General features: G+C 39.9%; 3 protein-coding genes across 3 annotated transcripts; 2 read left to right on the top strand and 1 right to left on the bottom strand.

The window, feature by feature from the left end:
• The first annotated feature begins 10 nt into the window (after positions 1–10).
• LOC102300426 lies at positions 11–5,974 on the top strand. The gene is made up of 7 exons (XM_005932515.2): positions 11–63; positions 632–685; positions 811–913; positions 1,018–1,099; positions 1,231–1,420; positions 2,656–2,859; positions 5,136–5,974. Exons 4-7 carry the CDS (start codon positions 1,047–1,049, stop codon positions 5,862–5,864), a joined length of 1,176 nt encoding a protein of 391 aa, XP_005932577.1. The 5' UTR covers positions 11–63; positions 632–685; positions 811–913; positions 1,018–1,046; the 3' UTR covers positions 5,865–5,974.
• Positions 5,975–6,015: 41 nt separating this feature from the next.
• Positions 6,016–14,029, bottom strand: hcn5 (hyperpolarization activated cyclic nucleotide-gated potassium channel 5). Its single transcript, XM_005932519.3, has 10 exons — positions 13,673–14,029; positions 12,558–12,744; positions 11,881–11,985; positions 11,572–11,709; positions 9,950–10,111; positions 9,666–9,759; positions 9,426–9,553; positions 8,829–8,975; positions 8,312–8,549; positions 6,016–7,845 (listed from the first exon to the last, which is right to left on the bottom strand). Exons 1-10 carry the CDS (start codon positions 13,855–13,857, stop codon positions 7,673–7,675), a joined length of 1,557 nt encoding a protein of 518 aa, XP_005932581.1. The 5' UTR covers positions 13,858–14,029; the 3' UTR covers positions 6,016–7,672.
• Positions 14,030–17,497: 3,468 nt separating this feature from the next.
• Positions 17,498–19,481, top strand: LOC102299808 (cytochrome c oxidase copper chaperone). Its single transcript, XM_005932513.2, has 4 exons — positions 17,498–17,613; positions 18,481–18,606; positions 18,691–18,801; positions 19,315–19,481. Exons 2-3 carry the CDS (start codon positions 18,488–18,490, stop codon positions 18,773–18,775), a joined length of 204 nt encoding a protein of 67 aa, XP_005932575.1. The 5' UTR covers positions 17,498–17,613; positions 18,481–18,487; the 3' UTR covers positions 18,776–18,801; positions 19,315–19,481.
• Positions 19,482–20,182: the final 701 nt, after the last annotated feature.

The following is a 20,182-nucleotide window of genomic DNA, read 5'->3' as shown; positions in this document are numbered from 1 at the left end:
TCTTGGGTTTTAGTGTTTAACGTGCAAAGGGTTTTATTCGCGCCCCCTGTGTTAACAGACAAGGTAAAACTGACGAACTTTTGATATTTTTCTATTTGACAGCGCATTTTAGTGGCATGAGTATATGGTTACGTCTTCATATCGTGCTCGGCATTGTGACACTGAAATATTTATTATATTGTTTAATCGACTTGACTCCATTTCAACGTTGCTTTTGTCTTAGTACTCCCTGACCTTTTATGCAACCTTTCTGGAGAATTCAATTCAAAATGCTGTGCAGATAAACAGAATGGAACAGAGAAGGATATCATGTGTAGCAAGTATAAAGATTAGATGCGCTTTTTTGTACAGCATATGTTATTTTGAATAGTCTGCAATGACATATTTCAGGATAAATAGAAGATGACCCCTCCTTTTATGTGAGATAATGCTCCAGGTCTATATTAACACATTCAGTTGCCTCCATTTTAAAGAGATGTCAATATTGTTTGGCTCCACATGCCCCAGAAATAACCCGGATAAAAGGTTAAATACTGAGACCATGCAGCCAGGAGATGGAGCTGTATAGACCCAGAGAAACTGAACCCAGGAAACCTCTGATGAATAGAGGATCTTGTGTTTGTCTCCACAGCCTGGATCTGCACTGGACTAAACGATTGGAAAATGACATGTACTATTTATACAGGTATTATGTGAAAATATAACACCTGCAATACATGTGCACAGGTGAACATGCACCTCTCAGCATTTCACAAATGTTAATCTAGCTTTACATTAATCTGTATGCATCACTTTTTTCTTCCTCTCAAGTTCAAAAAGGTATTGTAGGTGGAAGGCGCTTATCAGATACACTGATTGTATATAAATAGCGCACTGTGAAGGTCAGCACAAACCTGCACACCAAACAAGCGAGGTGAGGTGTAAAAAGAACCAGAGGATTTTTGATCTGGTAAATGTCACAGTGATTTACACCAACTTCCATCATTTCTAAATCTCAACTGTTCATTTTCTCCTTAGATAACCTTCCAGAGGACAGCTCAGGAGCCATGGCGATGTTTGGAAAGGTTTTGGAGCCAGTGGGCTACATGCAGACTGTGAGGTGGGTGTTCCTCTTTGACATGATAATTCACATTGTAGCTATGCAAACTTATTGTTATATACAAACGTTTTTTTTGTCTTTTTTGGGGGGCGGCTAAACCAGGAGTGTCTTTACTTACTTGCTGTGCACAGGGTCTTGGTCCAGGGCATCTGTTCCTATCTTGGTGGCAGTGCTACACAAGAGGAGACTGAGCTGGCCAAGAAGAACTTGGACCACATCGACCAGGAGCTGGGAGCAACGAGCTACGGCCTGCTGAAGGACCAGGAGGTCCATCAGCTGGAGAACGACCTGGCTGTGGTGTACTACCAGCTGGGCACTGCGGTGAGAAAACTCTACGACCTCATAAACACAATTTTATGTGCAAGGTTGTGTAATATAGCTGAATAAATGATGCAAAGTCTAGAAAAGAGACTATAAAAGCAAGTATTTCATTAGCAATGGTGATAATTTTATTATATAATTATTTAATGGGTATGCAGATAAAATGAGCAACTGGAACATCATGCCTCAAGTTCTGGGACGTGAACATTTTATCTTTATTCACTGATCCCATGACAGACAAATAAATAAATACATTAACATAAAACCAAACACAGACTGAATAATCCACAATTAAAATCAAAGAAAATTAAAAAAAAAATGCTAAAAAGAAATCCTGCCTGTGCTCTCCTTTTCTACTCAAAACACTTCTTACATACGCCTATAGTCTAATATATGTGAAGTTTTCAACCTCTGGACCCTGTTCTGACTGGAAGCAGGTTTATTTATCAAAACCTGGGCCAAATTTTCAATTGCTAGCTTCACCGTCAGTTCTCTAAGGTGAAATTAATCCTGGGAAGTGTCTTTTTTATCAAATTGTCTGAAAACAGGGTGAAGGACTTGGAAGCACTGGTGGATGTAAAACAGTATTATGGCAATAAATTGGCATATATAAAGCCTGAAGAGTACAAATATTTAAAAGTAAAGCACAAAGACCCCTAAGCTTACACTGGGACTGCATTTGAATTCATCACTGTGAGTGTATTATGTAAAAATATGGGACCAGATGTATGATTAAAGCATCTGCTCATTTCTACTGACTCGTATTAACAGGCTTACGCCTTCTATTTTTCTCTTTAATTATTTCCGCGGCTAAGTGTGGCATTTGGTTATGTCATAAGTTTACAGGTATTTGAATTTGGTGCTGGTGGTGGATAGGGTGGCAAGGTGGGGTGGTAACAAAAACACAGGCAGCAAATGAATTCATGGAAACGTTTACCCACTGTCATTTTCTGGGTGGCTGGTTATTTTTGGAGTGAACGGATGAGAGATAATGAGACTCTTCATCAGCTAAAAGCTGCCAAATGTGAGTGCAAACACCTAAATTGATAGAAAAGGTGTTGAGTGTGAGAACCGGAAAAGCTTTATGTGTCCTTGTCCAGATTATTTACTAACATTCCTTCATATTAAAGGAAAATGCCATGTTTTTAATTTGACCTGTAGTAAACTGAAGTATAGAGTTTATTATTGCCCCGAACCACTGGGTTTTAGATGCACTCCATCTCCTCTGGTTTTAGGTGAGGGCCCAGTCAGACTTCACCAAGAAGGAGACTGAGGTGTTCCTGCAGTACGTGCAGGATTACCGGCTGGAGAGGCAGCTAACAGCACTCTACAATCGTCTAATGGGAGTGTCGGCGCTGACAGACCAGCCCCCACTGCTGGAGGAGGTCATACTGAGCCGCAAGCCCAAACGCTGGGAGCTGAGCGAGTTCTGCGTCAAGGTTAGTGGATGTGCAATGCTGATTGTGGAAGGGTGGTGCTTGGTGTGGAGGGGTATTTGTGATTAACTCATTTGGCTGCAGGGAGTCGGGGTCATTAAAGTTTCATTTTTTTCTTATTTGACTTTCATTATGCACAGGCACGCAAGCCTGAGGTGAGGTTTGTGCAATCTTATGCACAAATGCACACACACTTTTTTTTTGGCACATTTATCTTTGTGAGAACCATCACTGGCAAAATGCATTATTTGGTCCCCTGATCAAACATAAATTTGCTTCGAACCTCAACCCCAAAATACTTCAAACAGCCCATTGAAGGACAGTCTGGAAAAAAAAAAAGAACTGGTCACTTTTTCAACACGCCCTCAGTTTGAAGGTCTAAAGCAGTTTGGTATCCCGTAAATACAAATCTCCAATCAAGTACAAACCAAGAGAAAGGAAAAAAATATATAATTAAAAAACAATCCTGGAACTTCATTATATAAGATCCAAAAATGAAGACTCTATGTTAGATGCAGTCACATAAATAACAGCACAAATATATCCAATCCCACTGAGAACGAGTTATGGAAAAAAATGCAGGAGAGGAAAATGCAGTGAGAAGCACAGCTGTACCAGATTAACTATTAGTTTTCATAGCAAAAAAGATAAATGTGACAGAAAGGCACTGAGGTCCCGTGGGGAATGAAGCATGCTGCATCTGTCTTCTTGCTATGAAAATAAACTGAATATTTAATCTGCGGCGCTGTGACCTTCTCTTGTCTTTCTCGTGAGCTGAGTCGGCAAATTCCACCTTTGCCTGTGCTGGTAACAAATGTGTTCTGTCGCTTGCTTCGATGGATGAAGAGCTCAGGCTTTAAAGCTAAAATTAAAAAAATCATTAGTTTCTTGTAAAGAAACTGAAAGGTTACTGGTTTTATTACCATAAAAGCATTTTCCTCCATTATGCACAGAATCAAACAGACTTCTTTTTTTCTATTTCTTACATTTAAAAGTGACCTGATGGTCACTGTGGGTCCTTTAGTCCATCTGTCATTCCCCTTGGCAAGACACACAGAGCCAGTCTGCTACATAACGACTGTCCAATTTTACAGGAAATGAATCTCCCAGAAGTCACAGGCTTGTTTGTTATATAAAAGCAGTTAGATGATTATCTTTAAACCATAATTGGCTGTGTGGGGTCAGCACTGACCTCCTTGTTATAAACAAAATGTAAGACGGTGTTAAAGGAAGTGTGCACACTTTGCGTTGCTTGTCCGTTTAGAACAGTTGTTTTCTTCAGTCATCACCGCAGTGAAGAGAAGAGTTTCCATCCAAGAAAGTCAAATCAGTCCAGAGTCCACTTATCAAAGGGCTTAAGTGTGGATTAGCCTTAATGCTGAAGCAGCTTCTGCTTGTAAACGGTGCCGAATGAGTAAATTTGTTTGCACGTTTCTCTTTTCAAGGACTGATTTGCACAAGTGCACTTATATAAAAGCACGGCGAGCTAACTGATGTGAAATGATAGTTGCAAAATGTGCCCTCATGGTGTGGTTTAAATAAAAATGAGAAAACGGAGCTTATTTTGCACACAGTGTATATAGCTGCAGGGTTTACTTTGAGAGAAGGACATTTTGAACCAACTATAGTAATCAAAGTCATGGCTGCAAATCATGTGGTCAAGCCTGAAGAGCCCGACCTTGCTAATCAAAGAAACTACAGCCAAGTTTCTTTAACCTTGAAGAACTTATCATAGATAAACATATTTTAGGTGATAACGTAATCTGCTGTGATTATGCTTCTGGTGCTGAAACAAGAACCAAGGCGATGTCATTTTGTCTTAAACCAGACAAAATCTTACATCTACATAAGATAATTACCCAAACCTGAAATAATAATGCTTTGATTATTATTAATATTATTATTATAAGAACCCTCTGTGTTGTCACTAAAGGAGCCTCACTAACACTGGATATCCATATAGTGCTTTTTTGACTCATAAAGGTCAGGTTTGTTAAAGCCTTGCGAGCAGTGATTTTATTATGAATTACAGCTGTTACTCAGAAAGGTGACTGGGTCACAGGAGAACAGTCAGTTTGTCATGTGCATTGTCATTTTTTTCAACATACAGGGTTAGGGTGAGGTGTATTTACACCATTTAAAGGCAAAAAGCATGTTTATTAAAGAGCTGTTTTGTTCCTGTGGTTCCACTTTCTCAGACTAAAATGCTGGCTAAAGGATTTATGGGTCATGGACACTTTCACATGTTCACGTTCTTTTTCTCCTCTTTCTTCTGACAGATAAATTTTGTCCTGGGCACTGGTCTGCTCTGCCTCTTCACTCAAGCTTCCCTAACAGGAAGAGACCAGGCTCTGCTTATCAAGAGCTGGTCTGACCGTATGGGCGCCCTGTACAGGAAAATGAAGAACACGGGAGGTCGCTGCTTAGGCTACTTCCTGGAGCAGGCGGAAGAGGATATACGGCAGCAGCTGCAGGAGGCCGTCCACAACCGATTGCCCCCAGACGAGGCGGCAGGGAGCATCCTGAAAACCCTGGAGAAGAATTACGATTGGCTGCGCTGGGCGGTGATGCTCCACCCCGCTGTGGGACCCAAGGAGGAGGAGGAGGAGGAAGGAGGAGAAAATGAAGGTGAAGCGACAGAACGACAGCCTGGCAATTTGCTCTCCGTGGCATCTGAAGCTCCTATCCCCCATGTGGTGGCGTGCTACCGGGACACACCCACTACACTGGATAAAAGCCGCATCCACCAGCTCATCGTGGATTTGGAATGGAAGATCCCCAACCCACCACCTGAGGTGTACGCTTCCATAGAAGAAGACCCAGGCAGGGCTAGGCGCTACCTGGCTTCCCGCATGCTGAAGAAGCTGCAGGAGGGGTTGGGATCTGGTGTGGCCGTCCATGTTGTTCCGGGCAGGATGGAGATGAAATGCAACTTCCCTCAAGCCTCCTACTACCTCTATGAGTACAAACACCGGCTGGCCTCAGGCACCGTGTGTGTGTTTGGATGAAAGAGAGATCGTCTGCTGGTCTCATGCACATGTTTCATAATTCTGCTACACTATCAGCTTTAGATTTGTTGGTGGATATCTTGTGTACTATTGCCTCTAAATAAATATTATTTTAGAGAAAAACAACATGCACGAGTATTTGCCTTGCTTTATGGCTAAAGTCCAGTTTATTAAAACTTGGGTCTTATCTACACAGATGAGCTAAAACATTACAACCAATCACAGATGAAATGATTCTCTGAGCTATATTAGACAATAAGTGATCTCACAGTCATTTTGTTGAATGTGGGAGAAAAGTTGCATGTGTAGACCTGAGAGTCTGTGACTAGGACCAGATTTTTATCACGATGGCCAGACAACTGGGTCGGAACACTTTAGTAACAACTTCCCTCAAACCTATTGTCACCTGGTGACAATAGGTTTGAGGGAACGTTTTTGGATTCACGTTGGCGCCGCCTTGCAACTCACAGGACTTTGAGGATCTGCCACAAAGTGCCAGATAACCACAAGGCAGAGCACAGCATATTAGAGAGGTGATCATAATTTTTTAGCTCATCATTTTAAAATATTTAAAGAAAATCTGAGCTGGACTGCATGAAGATTTTTATTACTATGGTCACCTGAGGAGCACAAGACCAAAATTTCTCTTTGTCTAATAGTTTAAAGCCAAATACCTGAGAAACTCAACATTTCATCAACCAAAAGTTAGTGTCTTTACTGTGCACAGTGCAGAGCTGTTAACATGGCAGTAAATGTAATTGCTGAGATCTGGGAATAAAAAGTTCAGAGGTTAAGAACCCAAGAAATCAGACAGTCAAAAGTGCATATTCACGATTAGCCACACTACGACTGTTTTGAGATAAAACATCCATCATGAACAGGAGCACTCACAGGTAGATCAAAGATAAAACAGCTGGTCTAAACCAGTGGTGGGCATTTCATTTTTCCAAGGGACCACATGAGATACGGACTGTTCCAGATGGCCGCACTAATTATTTGTTATTATTGGTGTAGCCCTCCACAACAGTCCCTAACTGTGATAACTATTTGAAAAAATTGGCAATAATTTTACTGTATGCCTTTTGCATTAATAAGTTCCTCCAACAGCCAAATTAGTGTAAAACTACTGCTCTCCTTATTGCTTACATTTGACCAAATTTTTATTCTTTTGCCACAAATAATATGCGCTGACTGAGTATTTTAGTATGAATGTAAAATCCTGTTTATTTCCATAACCTGTGTAAGAACTTACCCCAGTCTAGAGAAATCCTATAATAGCCGGAGTGCCCAGTTTCTTGTTGCTGCTTACCTATACAGCTGACGTAACAGAAACGATTTGCCTAGCAACAAAAATGGCTAGTTTATATAGCGTAAGTGTTGTCTTTCAAAATGAAAAAGATAGTGGAAGGGTGAAAGGCTAGCAGGCACATGTGCATACAGCCTACAGCAAAGATGAATTAATGATAAGTATTTCCTATGACCATAAGGATGTGAATGACCAGATTTCTCTGTGTTCCATGTAAACACTAAACCAGGATAAGCTTCATTACTGGGATACGGAGAAGAAGGTGGCTGAGATCAAATCCTTCACCATGTTTACTGTTGTTTATTACTGATAACTGTTGGATCAGCAGACATAATAATTCCTAGATTGAAAGACTTTAAAACTTTCCATAATGTCCTTGAATAAGAGTCCAATTGGCGTCCATGTGGGTGAGTCTCATGGTCCATGACGCAACTACCTAAAATGCCCAAGAAACGCGTCGTCCTTTTAGGTAATACTGTAATTCCAAGTGCTGTTTTTGTTCTTACACGAGTCCACCATCAGAGTTGAGCAGAGCCATTTTTTCCAAGTCCTTCCTGACATCTGGGAAGCCCTCCAGCGCATCCTGAAAGTCGTCCCAGGACAGAGAGAAACACTGGCAGTCGGTCAGTGCTTTCACTGTGGCCAGATGTTTGCCCTTGTTCAGCACACATGTCTCTGTACACACAGAAGGGTCCGTAAGACTGTGGTTAATGAGCAAATAAAATCTCATGACGGGGATGAGATCTGACAATTAATCCTAAATTAAAGCTGAGTTGTCCGAGGGAGGCCTGCTAAGCTTTAAACGTCGCAGAGATCTGCTGCCAAAAAGATTTGGAAGTGTGCACATGTAATGATGGAGAATTAAAGAAGTCAGCCAAATTGGCAAAAAAGGAGAAGATTTAATCACTTTGGTTCAACACTGTTCTTCTAAAACACAAATGGCAACAAAAAAAACAAATAATAAATATTCTGCAGAGGAAATAATTTGGAAACTTTTCAAATTAAACACATGACACACGCCTAAAATTGAACCCCTAACCATCACCAGTTATTTTTTTAATTGTTTTGCAAGGCCTGTCTTAGAGCTCATGAATTATTATTAGACACCGGCAACAACTATATTTGAGTAAATCCAACTCACCTCCAAAGAAGTCTCCATCACACAGTTCCCTTTCATAGGAATCGGTCTCCACAAGGACCTGGCCGTGATCGATGAAGAACATGCGGTCGCCCGGGACATTCTGTCGGACGATGATGTCTCCTTCCTGGAAAACCTCGTACTGCAGTTTGAGGAGGACGGTGTTGATAAAGCTTTGATCTCTGTTCTGAAACATCGGCACGTTTCTCAGCAGCCGGCTGCACATCACTGTCACAATTTGCTGAAAAATACACACAAATGAACAAACACAAAGCTTGGTATGACAAATGAAGATAGACGTGAGCTAAGAAACAACAAATCACACTCAGTTCAGGCAAGATTAAAGAATGAATGAAAAACAGATATTTACGTACACTGAGTGAATGTGACCAAGATACACAAAAGCATAACTGTGAATCTGTATGTATGAGGATGACATCTCATATAGATATCAATATGAGATCAACCAAAACAAATCAATCTCAGCCAGTTTGGAGATTAGCAATAACCCCATCTATACCTCTTTGAGTGCTGAGGACACGGTGTCCATGACGTCCTTCTCATCAAACCACTTCCCTCCATAGCGAGCCTGGTAGTAGTTGTTGATGCGAAGCTGCAACTCTGGAGGGAGCTTCATGAAGGCCATGTAGTGCTCCAAACGGCTCATCTGTTGAAGATGGATAGAATATATTACATTAGATTACCATGTATAGATTATATCATAAGTTTTAAATATATTACTTGAACAATTGAATTCAGAATAACGATAAGTGATTACTTGTCAATAAAAGTTCAATCTAACTACAAAAAGTCTAAATTAATCAGGAAAAAAATTCATTTAGAAATTACATATATTGAAAGGAACTCATCAATATATTTTCACTACTGCTAATTTCTATTATTTCCGATAGAATTCAGGTAGAATTGACAGAAAGTAGAAGAATGACAAAGGTTTGGTGAGCCAGGAACTAAATCATGGCTTTAGTTGCTTAGGGCATCTTAGCCAAGCAGAAAGTATATACTGTGCAGTGCTTCCCCCCCGTTTTTAGTCGGTTTAACCTGTTTATTTCTACACTGTACTTGCTGTTTAAGGAGTATAAGTGTCACCCATGAAGACCTTGCTCTTGTACTCCTTGGCCGCTGGGTCAAGGTTGGCGATCATGGCTGTCGCATTGGCCACGAGGACGGTGTACATCAGACATCCGGACACCATGCTGACCATGACGATCCACATTTCAACATAATCTAGAGAACAAAACAAAGACATGCCAGTGCAGTTGAGTGTTCACATCTGAGGGAGAATAAAGATCATATTTGCTTTTTAAAGTGGCAGAGAAAGAAAACTTAAACTCCTAACTTGTTGGAGCGTCCATAGAGCCATAAGAGAGAGCAATCATCTGGGAGAGAGCTCGGAAAACACCCCATGAGTACTTAACGATGACCGTGGCATTCTGAAAGGGAAGGTTCAATCATTATTGTCTATTATTTCTCATCGTAAGACAGGCTTCTAGGTTAACATTGTTAATTTTTTTTCTCTTTTTCTCATTATTGCATTTTTACAGTCCTTAATTGTCTACATTGAAGACAAAGTGAGAGCTACAAAACATCTCAGTAAGCACTGATGTGTAAAATGAGCTTCACCATCAGGTTTTCTTTGCGGACCCAGCAGTCGTTGGGAAACTCCTCCAGCATAGGCACAAAATACTGGATGCATCCGTTCCAGTGGCACAGCAGGAAAATCATTGTGAAGAGAGACATGATGCGGATGAACAGGCGAACCACCTCCAGGTTTGCATTTGACACCTGTCAGGAAAAGGGTACACGACACTTGGTCAGCGGGTAATACACAGCATTACACTGTACCGATAGAGTGTTTGACCGAGTGGACATCTTTGCAGCAGCAAACAGGGTGTACACTTGTTTTAGGGTCAGCCAACTCTTTCTACTGTATCAAGGATTCATATTCACTCACTGTTACAGTGAGTGAATATGAATGTTGTTGTTTTGGGGTGTGGAACAGCCATGATTTAGTTATTTATTGGGCAAGCTTGAAGGATCAATTTGACCTTTTTATCGTTCTGGTTTATTAGAACCCAGGTCTTATTTTAATAGTTTTGTTCATTGTTGAAATATACAACATTGCACGATCACTTCAATACAGTGAGGTCAGATGGTACGAGAAACATGAGGAGCTAGGCTGTAAGTGAGCCGGCAGTTTAGTCAGATTATCTTAACCACCTCATTTGTTAGCCCTGTGATGGGTCTGATGACCTAACTAAGGTGTACCTTGCCTCTCACCCTATCACAGCTGGCCCCAACCCTACACAAGTGGAGAGTAAAATATATGTAATGGACTTTATTTGCAAGTAAAATAATGGTAATTGCAAAGGAAGGCTGAGAGAACACGACTGCTGTAAGAAGACAAGCTCAAAGTTGGAGTGGGACGTTGATGTGTGAACTATGAGGAACACGTGGGCTAATGGTTTAATCATTTTCTTGTGCCAATGTACATGTTTGATCATTCAGCTGCTTGTATTTCTAGCTTAATGTGACTTCAGAAAAAACGATAATGTTTTTTAATAAACTCAAAATATGCTCTAAGGACAGATTTCTTGATCCAAACCTAATTTACCAGTCAGTTAAAAGCACACTACCCACAGATATTTATGCCACAAACTGCCACAACGGACAAGAAGCTTAGTGCAACAAGAACACCTCCAAAACGCGAGCGATGTGTTGATAAAACACTACATTAACCCTCAGCCTGCCACTCTAACATGATCTGATTCCTGAACAGAGCCCAGACTTTTGGCTGCACGATCTGTTAGAGATGAGACAGGCAGCTTTCATCAAAAGAGAAAGACAGCTAAAGCACAGCATAAAGTTTCCAGGATTTATGGGAACCCCCAACAAAACACACACTACAAACCATTTATTATTGCAACTAGATAGATAATGCAATAAAAACACCTTGCCAGAGAGATAACAGTGTTGTTCTATATGAAACTGTCATTATATTGACCATTTGTTACATAAACCCATGTTGATTGAGCCCAGTGTTTCTGTATTTACTGTTTACTAAACACCGGCAGGCAAATTCACTTAGAAAATAAGCATATTGCCCATCAGTGCACGAGCATGACATTGCTAAGTGTCAGATTTGTCACTAGAGCCCGGTGTCGTAAAGTATCGGCAGCAGGGAGGAGACAGGCTGATTGAATTTCAGAGGTGAGCTTTGACAACTATCTGGCATTTAAACTTACTTTCTCCACTTCGTTGAAGAACCGGACCAGCCTGGAGACTCGAGCCAGCCTGATTAAACTGAGGATCCGCACAAACATCAGTATCCTCATCATCTTGTTGGTCTTGGAGGGGTTGTCATCGTTGTGGTAATGTAGTCCCTGACATTGTACATTAAAAATGCTGCAATTAGAATCTTAATCCACCTCATTTGCTCATTTATAACTTTGCTTAAGTGTCAGCAACGCTTTCTTGCTTTTCTAAGTGCTAACATATACAGTACAGAAGAAGTACAGTGTTGGCTTTTCCTGCCTCTTCCTCTTTATTATTACCGCAAACAGCAGTATGTAGCCAATTGGGAAAGCTGCTATAACGTCTGGAATGAACCATGTCCTCAGGTAGCTGACTCGGATCCGCTTGATATCCAGAATCGCTTCCTGTAAAACAGAACAGAGCAGCAGAGTGAGCAGATAGATGAAGACGCCGTTCACCATGTGCTACAATCGCATGTATAATTTAACACTCGAACTAAAACAATATTTGGCGAGTTCATCCAAAAGTAAGTGAGTGTGATGTCAGACGAGCTTGGCAGGGTTCTGAAAATGTTACAGAGGCACATGCATCAATATTTCAAGCAGACCAAGAGTAAATCTGGCAAAACCAGATGTGCGGTCGAGAATAAACACAGGAAAAACATCACAGATGGGCCATTAGGAAGACAGAAGTCACGAAACACGAGCCAGCGAAAACAAACAGGACATATTGCGCATAATACTTAATTTGAAATGTTATACTTCTCATTCATCCACAACATCATAATCCCCGTTACAAAATCAAACAGCAGTAGCCGTTTTCGCCCGTGTCCAGGAGCTAAGGGGGATGCCGTTAATCTAGCCTTTCGTGTATCGAGTAGATTACAGATGGTGCAGAGATGGAATGTATGTGCTCGTCTGCACCCGGATTATAGACTTCCAGATTGTGTCTGAAAATAGAAAATAGCCACTCTCACCTCTGCGTCCTCGGTTATGATCCCCGTCCGGAAATTCAGTGCCACATCTATTAGGAACAAAGTGTCTGAAAACACGTTAAAGCCTTCCCATGCCAGCCCGCTGTTTCCGTCCAGAAAGGCTATCTCCATGGGAATCCCAATCAGGTTCAGAAATGTGATGACCATCATGATCAAGATGTAGTAACTCCTAGGGGAGGAATGACCACAAAAACATATGTGTGACTTTCCAGTAACTCTTATTTTCCACGTCACAGTGTAGTGGAAAGTCTCACATCATTTGCTAAAGGAAGTCATTAGACAGCTGGTAAGGCAAGCCGATTCATGCACACTAAATACTCTGATAATGTAAGTGTACATCTCCTCAGCCAGGGTACGATTGCCAGGCTCAAATAACTCTGCTCTCTGATCTCAATTGTTTCATTCCCTCTCTAATTTCCCTCCATCTGATCATCTTACAGACTAATATTAGCAATCCTGCATATATAATACAAAACCAGCTCTTTGTGAAAACGCGTTCCTTAAAGAAGTCATTTGATAGGTCCGTATTTTTCTTCTAACTCGGTTATTTCTTATAAACCTTGGATCGTTCTTTTAGGTTTCTTGCGTCACTTTAAAATTTACTTGTTTCCTTTTATCCTAAAAATAATGCATCTTATTGTCGGCTTTATTTCTAAGGCTTTCTCTATTGTGATATCAGAAGAAAATCATTCTTATTGCCAATTAATGACTGGATGAATAAATACTGTTTAGCATTTAACACTTTAAAAGTTTAACCTAGAGGACTCAAGAGGAATTCCTCTTCTGTCTCATCCAACAACGGTGTGATTTATGTAATATGGTAAACTTATGGTACTCAGTAAATCTATACGCAGTATCTATATTTGTTTTCATTAATGCACTTATTCTAATGATATTCAAAGGAACAAGTTAATGCATTGCACCTTTGTATTTCTGGTAAATACTCCAAAAACTGAACTATAACATGTATAATTATTCATTAAATGTAAGGGAGAAATTAAGTAATCGGTTAACTATAAAAACTTACAGAGACAGACCAAAGAAACAGTGGAAGTGATATGCATGACTGACCTCAATCTATCAGATATATTAAATACCTCATGAGGCTGAAAGGGTGAATGACAAAGACTCCACTCTCCAGCTGTCGGATACACTCCTTCTCCACGGCCACCTCGCTGCCGTACACGTACAGGGACTGTCTGTTCAGTTGTGGGAGAAGCAGGGCTCTCCATCCACAGTTGGCTTTGGTGCATGCTACGTTGGGACCTTTCAATTTCTCCATGGCCAACTTTAGTTCCCTGTGATCAGCCGAATGCCATCCTCCCCTCTGCTACTGCTGCTTCTGCCTCTTCTGAGGATGAGTAGAGCCTGACTCTACCAGCTCTGACCTCTCCTATTGGTCACAAGGTAATATTCTAACAAGCCTCCCAACCTCAGGGCTTATTGAAGCTGCGCGGAGCGAGGCGAGTGGATACCCGCCTTTCTGCTCGATCCCTCCCTCCCTCCGCACCCTCTCCGTCTGTCTCTCTCTATTTCTGCCCCACTCCCCCCCCCTACACTTCTTTTCTTTTTCACCCAGCTCATCAACTATTCAGTATCTGTGTCTCATCCCCACATAAATCAAGCCGTGTCAAGAGGGCAAGGTCCAGCTCACATTAATACCAAAGACAATGATGGGTGTGTGCCTGTACAGGGGACGGGAAGGGATCGCAATTATTGTCATGTGAAATATACATCTGGCAGCATGTACAGGGACAAGTTCAACCTGGGCCACCTCTAACTGGGGATGTAATTAAACCCTGTACTGTGTTACCTGATAGTGTACATATGCATGCAGCTTTGAGCCAGCTCCCATGTTGTTTGTTTGCACATATCACATCAGTAACAGTAAACAAAACAAAGGCTGAAATATTTATTTCCCTGGATGACAAAATGGAAAATTTGGAGATGATTTACCTGGATCTTTTTTGAACTCTGTTGGGTGGGTGGGATTCATTGCAAACTTGTTAGTTTAGCAAACGAAAAATAAAACTGATATTAGAGGTTGTGCCAGCACAGTGGGATTAACTTAGAGACCGTGTCAGTGGGTAAGGTGAATTACTGGCAGCTTAGGCCATGGGATGTGTCTAATAATGTGAGCTACATTTTATGAGATGAAATCTTTTTTAATAACTTTGTACAACTGTCCCTGTGGAGAAGGGTACAGGAAACAATAAAAATGGTCGTGTATAAGAAAATTCTCTCTGTTAGAGTCCAGACTTTGCAGATTTGCAAGGGAAATGCTGTTGACGTGATTGATGTGTGTGTGTGTGTGTGTGTGTGTGTGTGTGTTAGACCTGTGCCAACCTGTCCAGGTGCACAGTCTCTTTCCCTCAGTGTGTGTCCTAAAATAGGCTTCAGTCCTTTGTGACCTCAAATGTAAAAAAAGACTTTTACGAGATTACTGGATGTCATACTGATGTAGTTTTCACTTTCACTGACATGTAAGTGTTAAGCACTGAATTCAGGCTACATGTCTTCAAATAATAATGCAATGTCTGGCAGAGATCTGGTTGAGTGACGGTGATGTGTAGGTTTGCTTCAGAGGAAATGATTACTGAAACCAAAAACAAAATAAATTAATAAAGGTGAGGAAGGAATTTAGTTTTTACGACATTCCAAAAACAACATAAATTGCTTTTCCAGTGATTTTCTATGACTAAGAATGTATTATATTTTTTTCTTGGTGTATTTGGCTATGGTTAATTTAGTAAAGTTAAGTAAAACAATATTAATATAGGATACAAACAATGGATTTAACACATTACACACTCTGTAAGCCATTTACCTCAACTTCCAGTTCTGGCATTAAAACATACACAACACATTCAGGACATCTGTAGTTCAGGAGGTACTTTTGGTTGTTTGCTAATCAGAAACTCGGTTCATTCTTTTTCAAGATACTGAACCTCAGATTGTCCCCGATGCATGCTTTGGATGACTGCATGGTTGTTAGAAAGCCATGACAAAAGCAGCTCAGTGAGTAACCCAACCTGCAGTTTAGTTGCAACTGCCCTTCTTTGTTTTCAGTGTATGTCACAAGTTCTCTGTTTCAAATACTAATCAAACAATAGTAAAATAGGAGGCCTACATTTGTCAGAAGCTGCTGAAAGTTTTCTGCCAACTGGACAACAAGGCATCGGGCGATCAGGACTCAAACTGTGGCTCTCCACCTGTCTTCCATTTGTGAACACCAAAACAGTATTTGGATCAAATTGAGCATAAATTGCAGACAACATATGCATTTATATATGTGTCATATACACAGTAATACAGTGGAAAGCATAGCAAAGACTGCAGAAAATGGAAGTGCATGTATCACAGCACAGAACAATATGCTTACTTGCTTATTTATCTAGCACACAGCTGGCCCTCAAACTAGAGTAAGTGACTCTGTGCCGCTGCTTACGCATTGCTTTGTTGTGGTGACGCACAATAGACCCAGTAGACATGTTGAAGCACACACATACCTTTCGGTACTGCAGGTCCGAAAATGAACATTTTTCATATTCCAAAACTCCCGAGGCAACATTGTGTATATTGCGCCCACCAGCAGCAACTGCGTCTTACACAACAGAATATCTTACAGAGTTGTGTAGAAAAATAAAATCTGTGCAGTGCTGATGTTAATTTTCTGAGTGTACACGTTCTTGATCATTACTAAAGCGTAGGTTTTATAGGAAGCGTGATGCTGCAACAAATTATTTCTAACTTTTAAGATAAAAATATTTTTAAAAAATCTGGTTGCAGCTACTCAAATGTGAACATTTGAAAGTTAAATGTTTGAGGTTGGACTCAATAATCTGCAATCATCCAGCACTGACATATCATTAATAGCACGGTGCAATAGAACTTCATGCTTGGTGATGTCGACCATGTGGATGAACCTGATATCCTGAATCATAAATGTCAGCTGCCCTTTGTACATTTTTTCTAATGTACTAATTCTGTCTGTCTACAATACAGAAAACAGAAGAACATTTAGCATTAGCACCTGTAGAAATTAAATGTTAAATACCTATGTGGTTTGTGACTTTTGTTGCCATGATGCCAGGTCTCTCTTGGAAATGAGATTTTTAATCTCAATGAGATTTTTTTACCTGGATAAATAAAGGACTAATAAAAATAATAAGAAATGATTAGGTACAGTTTGAAACATTTTCAGATGTATTCTGTACTCTATACCAAGCAGGTTTTCTTTATACTGTCTAAGTAAATGTAAATATATAATGTATTTTTCATATTATCGCTTTCTTTACTTTATGTGTTTGTGTATTTTTTTAGTGGAAATATAGGCAGTTATAGTTATATAGTTCATAATTTATTTAGCAACATTTCTCTTGGTGTTACATCTGTAATGTGATATTTGGGTCTAGACAACTATATTGTCCTACATTGTGTAGGACTATATCGATGCCCTACCTATTACAAGAAATACAATTGTTTTGGTTGTTTGGCCAAATTAAACCTTAACTGTGAAAAACTTTTAACAATCAAGGGGACATTAGTTGGACATAACTATTTGTGATCCCTCTTTTCAGTTCAAACAGAATATTTGAAATAGCCTGACCCAGTGTGGGAATATGACAGATAACTAGCTGGCTAGCTAACTAACAAACTAACTAAAAAAGAAGTCTTAAACTTAGCATCGTCTTAAGCTATTTTAGCTAAGGGTTTCAATTTTAAATGTAAGTTAATGTAAAAAAAAAAATCAAATTAGCTAATAAAGGTAAACCAATCAATAAATAAGCAACACATAAGTTAATGCTTGAATATTCAGCACTGAGAATAATTTCAGCATGCGTCTAACAAGTTTACCATACATTCACATACCTGTCTGCCTGGTGGTAATACAGTACTACATTTCCCAAAAGTCTCTAACACGGCACATGACATTGTCACGTGACTTTGACAGGCGACCACGTGTTTCCCGCATGTTAGTTCCATATTGAAGGTGAATCGTCTGTGTACTGGCGGCAGTGTCGGCCTCCCCATACAAGTAAGAGAGCGTTACACAATATAGCTTAGCTACGTTAATAACGAGCAGGAGGCTTAACTGCTACATTACGGCTTGAGTAGGTTTGGGCGAAACGCTTGTATGTTATTAGTTATGTCATCTCTGTTAGCCACCGTGAGCTAACTTTGTTAGCTGACAGTAACATTACGCAACAAGGGTTAGATAAAGCTAGTAAACCACAACACTGAGGCAAACAGAGGGTTTGTGGGGTTTTGTTTTTTGTTGTTTATTTGTTTTAAATTATTATGAGCAACTCTGAAGGCTCGGATGCTTCAGAGTCATGTGTTGTGTGTTGCATGTGGTGACTTTGCCGGTTGACCTAATCATAAGTACATAACTACCTTGTCATTGCATCAGTTCAGCGCCCTTCAGCATCAGCATGAATGTAATGGTAGGACGTTTCATTAGTTGATTAGCAGTTTTATGAAACGTCATAATGAAGCGACACCAAAAAATATAAAATAGTGGCTTACTTTGGCGAATCCTCACACTTTTCTTTTATTTAACTGTATTTTGTATCATTATGAGCTTTTTGGTTGGACCGTGAGTGTTTGGAGTATTTTAGTGGCATTGCTTTCCTCATCCCGTGTTCTAGTCGTCAAATATCAATTTGTCCTTCGTTGAATATTAAAACAAAGCTAAAGCAATTCATGGGATCACAGTCGGTTCACACCTCTTTATTTGACATGTGAAGAAAAATTCCTGTTGCATATTCCAGCATCCCTGTGAAAAGTGTTTGTCAGCTGATAAAGACGTGTGTAAATCTAAATGAAGCTTGAGTGAAAATACATGCATGTTACTCAGTGGTTAAAGTTTGCCAGTCCTCATCAGCTCATTTCCTTGTTTCAGTCAGAAGATGTCAGCCCTGTCTGCTGCCAGCGTCGGGACTGCAGCTGTGACTGAGAGCACAGAGCAGAAGAAGCCACTGAAGCCATGCTGCGCATGTCCAGAAACAAAAAAAGTCAGGGATGCTTGGTGAGGAGCTGGCCAGAGAAATTGAAATGGTCTTCTCGTTTTAAGTGAGAATGTTTATTCATCCATCATGTTTGTTTCCACCAGCATCATTGAAAAGGGAGAGGAAAACTGCAGGGACCTTATTGAGGCACACAAAGACTGCATGAGGGCACTTGGATTCAAGGTCTAACTAGTTCTTCTGTGCGTGCTTGTGTGGTAAGTATTGAATAAAACCACTTCAAACAGTCCCAGTGTTTTAATTTTTCTAGAGAACTAGAGTCATTTGTAGTGATTAAATACCACACTAGAACATGTTTCTGTGAGCTTTAATATAAATATAGAATTGCAAGAACTTTGAGTGACACACATTTATCAATATTATTATTCATACTGTTGAAATGAATCTTGCATGTGATGGGTGCACACTGAGTTTCCATGCCACTAGTTGAATGTGCTTTGACAGCCTCAATATATGTTTGAATAGAGTCAGTGTGGCGTGAAAGTGGGCACCTGACCTTTCTGTGAACCATGAAAAAGCCGGACCTTACTGTGGTATCAGCGTTACTTGTTTATACTGGGTTTAACGGCTTTCCCCTTTTGCCAGGGCAGCACTTTTTAGGGCAGCTCAATTTAAATAAAATATCTTCCAGATTTTCACTTGCATACAGCGTCAGGTGTGATGTAGTAGTCATGTGAATTGCTGATTGTGTGCATTTTGGTCTCTTGCAGTGTGCTGCTGTGTGTGGAAGGTGACCCCGGGTATTTGTTTCTTCACTCCCCCCCTCCACTTCTTATTTATACCTTTTGTTGGATTAACTGTGCGAAAACTATTTTTTCAAGTCTGCAAAATCTGAGAAATTCTGATGTGACATTGAATAAAAATCCTATGCAATAAACTTGTTGTGAAGGTTTTTTTATTAGTCGTGCACTCATCTTAAGGTTTGCATTGAAGATCAGTTCTGCCAAGGGAAACGGTTGCTTGCCACAGTTGCTGTTCCTGGTATGCACTTACAGTTAAAAATAACTCTTGCCCCTGCAAAGTCAATACTTTGCATATCTGCATTCTTTTTCCACAGTGTGTCACTGTCACTGAAGTGTGCTTGGCTGTGGACATTATTTTCACACTTTGAAAAAACACTTGAAAGGAATGCGATAGTGTATTGGAAAACACTCCTAATTCACTTCATATTATGCCCACACTGAAGGGAATATATACATACATATGTATATGTATACCATTACATATATAGGACCACTTTAAACATAGTAAATGTCCCTCAGTAGTCATGTAGGAAGTGTTTCTCACATCTCTGTAGGCTGACAAGTGTAAAATAAAATTATTAATATAAAAGATTCAATACTGTACACAGGCTGTATAAACAATCTTTCCAATTAACATAAGTTATGTTACAATTTACATTTTCTAATTTAATGTGTTTTATAATTTTGCAGTTTGAAACTATTATGTTTTATATATATATATATATAATTATAATATATATATATATAATATACTTACATAACATTTATAGTATAATAATACACATAAGCATATATACATATATAACATATATCAATACCATATAATCTCTCTCTT

Source organism: Haplochromis burtoni, unplaced genomic scaffold (genome assembly GCF_018398535.1).
Source record: "Haplochromis burtoni strain Fernald_Lab_line unplaced genomic scaffold, NCSU_Asbu1 Contig_154, whole genome shotgun sequence".
Lineage (NCBI taxonomy): Eukaryota > Metazoa > Chordata > Actinopteri > Cichliformes > Cichlidae > Haplochromis > Haplochromis burtoni.
The sequence above is the reverse complement of the archived record's forward strand: the minus strand, read 5'-3'. Positions and strand labels throughout refer to the sequence as shown.